General features: G+C 39.1%; 1 protein-coding gene across 3 annotated transcripts in view; it reads left to right on the top strand.

The window, feature by feature from the left end:
• The window catches only part of ZBTB14 (zinc finger and BTB domain containing 14), a 9,744-nt gene extending 2,157 nt beyond the window's left edge, over positions 1–7,587 (top strand). For 2 of the 3 annotated variants that reach the window (XM_019664707.1, XM_019664708.1), the window contains exons 2-3: positions 1,765–1,846; positions 4,358–7,587. In XM_019664707.1, the coding sequence (XP_019520252.1) occupies positions 1,844–1,846; positions 4,358–5,704 (1,350 nt within the window). In that variant the 5' untranslated portion in view covers positions 1,765–1,843 and the 3' untranslated portion in view covers positions 5,705–7,587. Of the gene's footprint in view, positions 1–85; positions 482–1,764; positions 1,847–4,357 lie in introns of those variants that run through there. The other variant, XM_019664709.1, reaches the window with a different exon arrangement.
• The last annotated feature ends 3,073 nt before the right edge of the window (positions 7,588–10,660 follow it).

Genomic DNA, 10,660 nt, shown 5'->3' with positions numbered 1-10,660 from the left:
CCCCGGCCGCGGGAGGGCGGGGGAGGGCCCGGCGCGAGCCGGCCGGGGAGTGCGCGGGGCGCGAGCTCCGGGCTCGCGGGCGGAGCGGGGCGCGGCGCGGCGCGGGACTGCGGAGCCCGGCCACACGCCTGCTCCCGCTCGCCACCGCCGGGAACCGCTGTGGGCTCTAACTCTAGCTTAGAGCCGCGGCTTGCAGCCTGCGCTGAAAGTCCGATTATGAAAGGGAAAGTGGCCCTTTCAACTCCTGGCTCCGAGGCCGGGAGCTTTTGTTTGGGAAGAATTGCAAAGGGCATTATCCTCTCCCCACCTCCCGGGCCGAAAAGAATGAGAGCGTGGCTTGGAGAGGCTCTGAAGGCTCCTTGGGTCTTGCACTTCATTGCCTTTCTCCCCATCCTCAAATTGCGAGCTTTGGACTGGGAAGTCGTGCCACCGCCATTGTCGTGGCTGTTCGGGGATAGGGGAAGCGGCTGCCTTTGCTTATGTAAGTTTGGCTTTGCAGGAGTCCCCTGCTCCTTGCTCTGACGGAGGCTGGGCGCACCAGCGATTTGAAGAACCGTAGTGAAGGGGCCGCTTTGTTATGGAGGTGTAGTTGAGGCTACATCTTGCAAATCACTTACACAGATACTGGCAACGGGTATCTTCCAATTTGACTCACCTGAACTTAGCAATTGGAATAGCTCAGTAGAAAAAAGGTCTCAGAGATCTTGAGAGAAAGTGGAGGACAACACCCTGGCCTGAAAAAAAATCAGCACACTGGTGTGTATGGCCACTCCTCCTCCTACTCCATGCACTTTTATCCCACAAGGGACAGTTACTGACGACAGTAGGAAGTGACCAAATAGGAAGGTTTTGCCTGGCTGTCTTTCTAACAGACCAGGTTGCATTTAGGGAACCGATTGGGAAGCATCCTTAGAAATAATTTTGCCCAACCCTCACACTTGACAGATGAGAAAAACCCCTGCTACTTTAGACAGCTGATTGGTGTGTTCCATTTTCTGTAGAGAAACCTTTTGATAGTTTTCAGGACCATGGTCTCTAGGTTCGAGATTTGCATCACAGTTTTTGGGTAAGACTATTGCATCCCAACCCCTTGGTCCTAACCACAGTAAAGTTTATTTATGTGGTCACTGTTCAGTAGAGGAAACTTTTTGATGAAGTCCCTCTGTTAAGAGTTAAGACTCACATAAAGCTAGACTTTTTGGAGCTTTCCTCTAGGGATAGAGGAGAAAACACCTGGATCTCCCAAATGCAGGTTTAAAGTGTAGCTTACAAGATGTGTGCTACATAAGAGTGGAAAGAAGAAAGCTACTATTTCCTTCCTCCAATGTTAACTCTCTATATTCTCTCTATTGGCCTAGAGAAAAGTGTGGAGAGCTATATACCCAGCAGGATATGGGGGGCACTTTCTGGCTTTTTCCGTATCTGTAGCTGTGAACACCTGTGCAAATACAGACATGGGCTTTGTTTGTGAGGAGAAATGCCTTAAGTGGTTCTCCAATGCAACCTTCCGATTCCCTCTGCACAGCCCCTTCATGCCCCAAATGCTGCAGTCCTTACTTGTTCTCCTTCATGTCTGTTCAGAGCTGGACCTGATGCTGCCAGCCACCCTCCTCTCTGTTCCCAACCTGAAAATGGGTACATGTGCAAGTGGCAAGACAAAAAAGGAAAGTTCATTTTTAAAATCAATTCTTGAAAACATTCTTGTTTAGAATTTGGGATAGAGAAAGATCCTACCTTACTCTCGTGTGTCCTTTTCTCTTGTAGGACTGGCGTGCCCCTGATCAGTAATTCTGATCTGAAGAATCTGGTGTCTCAAGCATTAAGACAATAGCCTGAGTTGTTCATGGTAACTATAACTTTAAGTATTACATCTTGAAAATATGGTTTGGTGTTTGCTTTAAACAGTGTGTGTGTGTGTGTGTGTGTGTGTGTGTGTGTGTGTGTGTGTGTAATGTGATAAAAATATGGTGAATGTTTAAATTTAAAAAAAATTATTACAGTAAAATATACATTGCCATTAATCCCCTTTAAGATACTCCCCCTTGCTTCGAACACACTTATCCCATCATTCTTCCCACTTTCTGAAGCAGTTCTGGAAGTCCTCTTTTGTGAATGTCTTTAGTTGTGCTGTTGTGGCTGCCTCAATGTCCTGAATCAATTCAAAACGTTTTCCTTTCATGGTTGCTTTTACTTTGGGGAAGAGCCAGAAGTCACACGGTGCCAGATCCGATGAATAAGGTGGATGAGGATACACTGTAATGTTTTTATTTGACAGAAATTGCTGTACCAGAAGTGATGTATAATGTGGAATGTTGTCATGATGGAGGATAAAGTAAAGACACACAAAAGAGTACTTTCAGAACTGCTTCAGAAAGTGTCAAGAACGGTGGGATAAATGTGTTCAAAGCGAGGGGGAGTATTTTGTGGGGGATTAATGGCAATGTGTCTTTTACTATAATAAATTTTTTAAAATTTAAACATTTAACATATCTTTTGATCACACATCATATATACACACATATATCTCTTTATTAATTTCAGGTGTACAAAATAACAATGATTAGACATTTATACCCCTCAGAAAGTGATAACCCCCCCAAATCTAAGTTCTCTGATATGATACAAAGCTATTACAATACCACTGACTATATTCCCTATGCTGTACTTTACATACCGTGACTATATATATATGTTTAATTTTGGTTGATATTCAATATTATTCTACATCAGCTTCAGATGTACAGCACAGTGGTCAGGCATCTACACAATCTGTGAAGTGACCCCCCAATAAGTCCAGTACTACCTATCTGACACCCTATATAATCACTACAACATTATTGATTATATTTCCCATACTGTATTTCACATTCCCATGACTATTTTGTGACTACAAATTTATACTTTCTAATCCCTTTACCTTCTCTCCCATCCCCCAACCTCCCTCCCATCTAGCAACCATCAGTTTTTTTCTCTATCTCTGAGTCTATTTCTGTTCTGTTTTCTCGTTTATTGTTTAAGTTTCACATATAAGTGAGGTCATGTGGTATTTTTTTTTCTCAGTCTTACTTACACATATATCTCAATTATGCATTAGCACTTCTGTTTCTCTGGAGGATATGTATATTTTCCTCATTTATATTTTGTTGAATAAAAGGAAAATGTTGTTTTTGAAAGGAAAACATATAGAAGACATTATTTTTAAAAGATCAGTTTCTTTAATATTGTGACAGATGTCTTCCATGCCAGTTATAAATTCCTCTTGTTTATAAAATACTTGCAGCACTTTTCAAATATTCCAATCTTGATGACATTTTTGTCTGGATGGCAGATAGATTGGCATCCAGAGGGAATGAAACTGCTCATCACTGTCTTTTCAAAAGTCATCTGATTCTCTGAGGGTCGTATTAAACCTTAACCCTCATTCAGAAGTGGCCCAAAACTGGTGTGGAAAAACTAGAAGACAGCATCAAATGTAATATTTTGGCAGTGATATCCCTTTCTAGTTCTGCAACAGTGATTTGTCACTTCTGTCTAGGAAGTAGAACACTGAACGTTATTAGTTATTTTACTGAGTCTTCCTCTACATGAAATTAGAGTAGACGCAACAGGACTGGTGGTCCTCAAACCTGTTTCTTAAACCTTGAAGCTGAGTTTCTTGTCATTATTACCTCTAGTCATCAGGAAGCACAGGTTTTGTAGCTAAATTGGCTGGATTTGAGTCCTAGCTCTTCACTTAATAACTAGACCAGGGGTCTGCAAACTGCTGCTCATGAGCCACATGCAGCTCTTTGGGTACGTACATGTGTGAATTTTTCTTATTTTAATAAAGATATAATTAATACTATTACTTGTTATAATATTACTTTAAATTTTCCTTATTTATAAAAATATATTTATGGCTCTCAAATAATTTTTAAATTGTTGTGAATGACAGGATTAGCTCTTCCATCTCAAAAGTTTGCCAACCCCTGAACTAGACTATTGGGCAGGTTCCCAACCTCATCTATGAAATGGGTATAGTAATACCTCTCATAGGATTATTTGATCATTACATTTGTGAAGACATGTAAAGCACATAGAACAATACTTGGCACATATTATGTGCTGGTTATAAAAGTTAGTTATCATTATAACTAGACAAATACTCAGTAAACTGAAGGTAAATAGAAGTAACAATATGGAAATCCCTAAGTTGGGATTAGTCTTTTCTACTCATATTCTTGAGCTGCTCTGATCAATGACTTTCTGAAATTGTTAGGTACCAAAAATTGATCAGAAAATGAAAATCTACCTGTGTTTTCTGTTTGGAAAAGTATGTTCATAATTATCAAACTTTCTTTTTAAAAATTTTTTGTAGGAGTTTTTCATCAGTATGTCTGAAACCATTAAATATAATGACGATGATCATAAAACTCTATTTCTGAAAACACTAAATGAACAACGCCTGGAAGGAGAATTTTGTGATATTGCTATTGTGGTTGAAGATGTGAAATTCAGAGCACACAGATGTGTTCTTGCCGCCTGCAGCACCTACTTTAAAAAGCTTTTTAAGAAGCTCGAGGTTGATAGCTCCTCAGTAATAGAAATAGATTTTCTTCGTTCTGATATATTTGAAGAGGTCCTGAACTACATGTATACAGCAAAGATTTCTGTGAAAAAAGAAGATGTTAACTTAATGATGTCATCAGGTCAGATTCTTGGTATCCGATTTTTGGATAAACTCTGTTCTCAAAAGCGTGATGTGTCTAGTCCTGATGAAAATAATGGCCAGTCGAAAAGTAAGTATTGCCTCAAAATAAATCGCCCCATTGGAGATGCTGCTGACACTCAGGATGATGATGTGGAAGAAATTGGAGATCAGGATGATAGTCCATCTGATGACACTGTAGAAGGCACCCCACCGAGTCAGGAGGACGGCAAATCACCTACAACTACGCTCAGGGTTCAGGAAGCAATCTTGAAAGAGCTGGGGAGTGAGGAAGTTCGAAAAGTAAATTGCTACGGCCAGGAAGTAGAATCCATGGAGACCCCAGAATCGAAAGATTTGGGGTCCCAGACCCCCCAAGCCTTAACATTTAATGATGGAATGAGTGAAGTGAAGGATGAACAGACACCAGGCTGGACAACAGCTACCGGTGACATGAAGTTTGAGTATTTACTTTATGGCCACCATCGGGAGCAGATTGCCTGTCAGGCGTGTGGTAAGACATTTTCTGATGAAGGCAGATTGAGGAAGCATGAAAAACTCCACACGGCCGACAGGCCATTTGTTTGCGAAATGTGTACAAAAGGTTTTACTACACAGGCCCACCTGAAGGAACACCTAAAAATCCACACTGGATATAAGCCCTACAGTTGTGACGTGTGTGGAAAATCATTTATTCGCGCTCCAGACCTAAAGAAGCACGAGAGAGTTCACAGTAATGAAAGACCATTTGCATGCCATATGTGTGACAAAGCCTTCAAACACAAGTCCCACCTCAAAGATCATGAGCGAAGACACAGAGGGGAAAAGCCTTTTGTGTGTGGCTCCTGCACCAAGGCATTTGCCAAGGCATCTGATCTGAAAAGGCACGAGAACAATATGCACAGTGAAAGGAAGCAGGTTACACCCAGTGCCATCCAAAGTGAGACAGAACAGTTGCAGGCAGCGGCAATGGCCGCTGAAGCAGAGCAGCAGTTGGAAACAATAGCCTGTAGCTAGGTGATGGGACAGGAACACTCTGCCTGAGCTGCGGAGACTGAGATTGCATTGTTCATAATAAGTGAACACCAGTCCCTGTATTTTTTGTGGAAACTTATGGAGCATTGTACTCACTGGACTTAAGGCAGTGCTTGGTTAGGTATTTTAAAAACTTTTCAAGGAAATGATGTTCCTTGGTTCTCACTGAACAGTTTCACTGACCTGTCTGGTGTCTAGTATTAATGTTGCCAGTAAGTCCCTCCTCCTAAGTCCCTCCTCCTATTTTTTATGATTTTAATTTGAGGACTCCCGTGTCCAGTTCAGAAGTGAGAGACTTCTATTCCATTTTAATTCCTCTCTACACTTGCTGCACTGGTGAGCAAACTGCACAGAGTGATAATTGAGTAAATTGATTTTCCTAATCATAACAATTACATGTGACTTATGGTCAAAACAGCATTTTTAATAACTTAATAAAAGTACTTCATGTAGATGCAGAAAATACTGGTGGGTGGTTGACCACGAACACTGCACAAATATGAAAACAAGGCCTGGAGATGTGGAATGGTCTTAGATTTATATTTGGTTTGCTAATTTTATATCACTGTTTTTCACAGTTTTTGTGGACAAATAATGGTTGCTTTGCTGAAGTGTTTCTTCATCCATTTTTGATTGCCCATACTTACCCCTAAAGATGTGGTAACAAGTCCCGAAGGCTGAGCAAATCCACAGGGATGGTGGTGGTCTTGGGGGCTGAGTTCTTTCATTCCTCACATTTGGGGCTTTGCCACTGAAACAGATGAGGTTTGTGGAGTGGACCAGTGGTGACAGAATTAGAAAAGGGTGAATAGGAACCTGGCTGTTAGAGACAAGGCTTTTCACATTTGCAATAATTCCAAGGTTTCCTAGATCAAAATAATTCTTAATTGATTTTGAAATTGGATTTTTATTTCGGATCAAAATTAGGACTAGAACAGATATGTCTCTTCAGATACATTTGTGTAACTTAACAGAATGTCATCAAGCTTTTGGGCTCTCTGCAGCACATGATTTATCCATAAAGGAGATGCAATATCCTAACTTTAATACATTTACAATCTTTTAAGTGTGTAAATAGTATAGAAGTGTTGGTCTTATGTATTTCAAGTAAAAGTAGACAGCTGCACTATTTTTGCACATTGGATTAAGATAACTTCCATCAGCAAAAAAACATCAGTCTGTTTTTAACCAATATTAAAGATTGTCAGACCAAATGTTTATGTTTTTGAAGTATATTTCATCACTGGTTATATAGTTTTAAGTAGACGTTGATTGCCTTTTCATAGCCGTAAATAGAATTATAAATACTGTTCCAATTTTGGTGTATGAAATGTTTTTAAACCATTTCTTTAGGAATATATTGAATTACCAACAATAGTTTGAATTATGTTCTATAATAAAGCATTAGTCAATTATTTTAAAAATGTACAATTTTAGAAAAATGTTTATTTTTAAAATTTATTTTTGGTTTGCTAGGATTTTTTTTAAAGATACATTAAAGTAATTTCATTTCATAGCTTGTTGCAGTAACACCTATAATTATTGTGGTGGGAGACATTTTGTTTTTTAAATTGGTGTATATGTTATGCTCAAGATTGTAGGTTTTTAAGAAACTTATTTATTGGTAAAATGTTTTATTTAGTTTAAAATTAATTTAACTTCGTTTCTTAAAAATTGTTTATTCTATCCTAAAAGTAGTCCTGTCACTGTTTATATACTATTAGTAGAAGGGGAACTTACTGAGGTTCCTAGGCTGTTTTAACCAAAGCAAAGGAAAACTAATTTAACATCTTGTTGAGAGCCACTTCAACAAACCATTTTTGGGGCTTTCATTTTTGTATATAAAAGAAAATATACTTCTGTCATTCCTGTTTTCATTTTTTCATAGTTACTTTTCACACATCCAGGTTTCTGCTAATACATTTTCTATACTATTGTCATTGTGGTTTAGTTGCAAGTTAAACGTGGTATTAACCCTCATTGAAACCACATCATCACAGAGGTACCCCCACACATACACACACAAAGCTGAATTTCCAGCCCTTTATTTGTATTATGTAAATATTTATCATTTGTCCTATTTTGAACGAGAAATATGTTTGTGTTGTAATTTTTACCACTGGTACTGGGTTCGTGTGTGTGTTAGGGTGTTTGTTTTCTTGGTGGCAGCAAAGTCATGACATGGCAGCTTGCCTATCTCCTGGTCACTGAGAATGCTTCTCACCCAGCTGGCTTTAGTAGTCCCCTGGATGGTGAAGCCACTATGTTAGACAGGTCAAGGGTACCTCCAAACCACAGGGAGTTGATTCTGAAATGTCCTCACACTGAATCTGCTGTGTGAGGGGAAGGAAATTCTAAATGTCAGCATTAGTATATTTTCACTATTTAAAAGTTACCTACTTTTTTCTGTTTGTACAAAGAGAATATCTACAAACTTGATTTTAGCTTTTATGTCAACTTGCTTTGTATAGGCAATGATTGAGGAAGGGAATTTTAAGAAGTCTAAAATTTAGGCCATTTGCTAATTAACTTGAACACAAATTTTAAATTGTTGGAAATTACAGAGGTTGCCATCAAGTAAGCCTGATACTAATAAATTCCACCTATTTTTTTGAAAAAAAAAAAAAGATTGAGATGGAGAATGATGCAAATTTATGTAGTTTCTGATTTAATGGATTATGTTATGTAAGGTTATCTGCAACTCAGTCATTGGTAACCTGGGATTCATTTTCCTGAGTAATGCTGTTAGTGGTGATTAGTTCCCAGAGCAGGTAGAAAAGCCCGTGTATGTGTAACAGATTTAGCATAAGGGTTATAGTCTTGAGTTCTGAGTCCTGGAAGTTAAGGAGCTGAGGCTTCCAGGAAAGAGAATGGAGAACTCTCCCTTTCCTCTGCCATTTACGTTTATCATCTAGCTCCCTTTCTCCATTACCCAAGCCCACCACCTCCTCATAAGCCACAAATGTATAGGAGACAAGTAAAACATGTGGCCAGAGGCAGGGTAACCATTGACAACCATCACAGTGAGAGATGAAGACCTACATTTATTCTGATGCTTCCTTCTGATTCATAACAAATCAATGAGCACTTTGAGTGATGGGGAACTCCCTACCTCCCTGATGTCACACACTCCCAACTTGAGACAGCTCTAATACCCTTGTTCCTTGAATTCTGTCTCCATTTTTGCATATCCTCTTGTAACTGGGAACTTCCTTCACCTTGGAACTGTTCAAAATAAATGTAATCCTGCATCTACTTGACAGCACTTCAGATATGTAAAAATAGCCTGTAGTTTTCATTTATTCAACATATATTGAGCATTGTGTGAGGCCTTGCGCTGGATCCTGGAGCTAGAAAGGCAGAATACATTTGGCCCCATGACTAGCAGAGTGTGCTTCCTTTCCCAGTTTGTTTTACGTATTCTTTTTAAAAATAAGGTTGGCATTTGTCCATCACCTGTTATCCATGATTCCTTAAAGGTCACCATACTGATCTTATCTTAAAAGCCCTGGGTGAAATTTAGCTGCATTGTGACATTTCATCAGTTATGTGATTTCATGATCTCTTTAAGAGAGAATTTCCAATTACAAGTATTCATGTAAATATTTTCACTATAACCAGGGGGAAGTGTGGTTTAGTGGGAAGATTTTGTAGTCAAATTTGGATTGGATCCTGGTTCTGTTTATCAGTTAATATATAAATTTAGGCAAGCTCTTCACTGCCCTGAGTCTTAATGTTATCATTTCTAAAATAGCGATGTGGATTTCTACCTTACGATCTGCTCTGAAGATTAAATGTGATAACCAGTACAAAATATTTGGCCCAGCCCCCATTGCTTTTTAGGTGCACCATAAATGTTCCTTCTTAAATGCTCCTTCCTAAAGAACATTCTCAATAGAGGAGCAGAAGCCAAATTGAAGTTCTCTTTTGATTTTGACATGTCCTTTCTAGTCATCAGCCCTGGGCTGTAGAACTAGACCTCATTTAGTCTTCTTAATTGAAAATATCTACAGAAGCTGTTTATCTTAGCATTTCCATAATCTTAAACCCAGTTGCGGCTTCTCACAAACCGTGCATTCATCTTAGGGGTCTCTGGTTTTGTAATCTCCCATCATTTAAGTAGGGCGTTGGTGTGTAGTCAAATGTAAACACTGGCCTCTGGATGGTTCCTTACTTTTCTTTGGATAGCTGTGACGGCAGAGTCAGAATTGCAATTTTGAGAACTGACTCTTGAATCTCATGTGAAATGCATTTTGGGGGTGTGTTTACATATTTTGCTTTTCTCAAATTGGATATATTTCAGACTACACCCAACCATTCCCTTTCTGGTTGGTATTAATATAAATCCCAGGATAATCTGTTGCTTTCTTCCCAAAGTGTCTTACACTACTACCCAAGAATTCTCATTTTCTTTTTAGTTCTAGAATCTGAATTTGCTGAATCACTTTGCTCTTTGTTGGAGGACATTTCCATTAATCTTACATTAAAATTCTATAGAGTAAGATTAAAGTATATCGGACAACAAATATTTATTGTATGCTTTGTATGTGCCAGGCATTGGATTAGATGTTGGGGCTATAATAGTGAATCAGACTGACAGTATGTATTCCTGCCCTAATGGAGCCTATGCATCCAGGATGGAGTTAAATGGTTACCTTTCCAAGTTTTACAAAATTTTACATAGATTTACAGATAATGGAAAGATATGTGCAAAATGTTTTATTTTTTTTAATTTTTTTTTAGCTGAGCCATCCTGCCACCTGTTGGCAGCTCAGTGGCAACTCAGCTCGGGCCGGGCATCGAACCACTGTTGCTCAGAGCTTGCACTCTTGCGTGAGTTCTTAACCAACTGAGCCACTCGACTGGTCCCAAAATGTTTGGTTTTTTAAATCCGCTGTGGTATGTGTTTTTAATCTAGTTCATGGAACATACTTTAGA

This window comes from Hipposideros armiger, unplaced genomic scaffold, assembly GCF_001890085.2.
Source record: "Hipposideros armiger isolate ML-2016 unplaced genomic scaffold, ASM189008v1 scaffold_428, whole genome shotgun sequence".
Lineage (NCBI taxonomy): Eukaryota > Metazoa > Chordata > Mammalia > Chiroptera > Hipposideridae > Hipposideros > Hipposideros armiger.
Note: the sequence above shows the minus strand (reverse complement) of the source record. Positions and strands in the feature narration are given on the sequence as shown.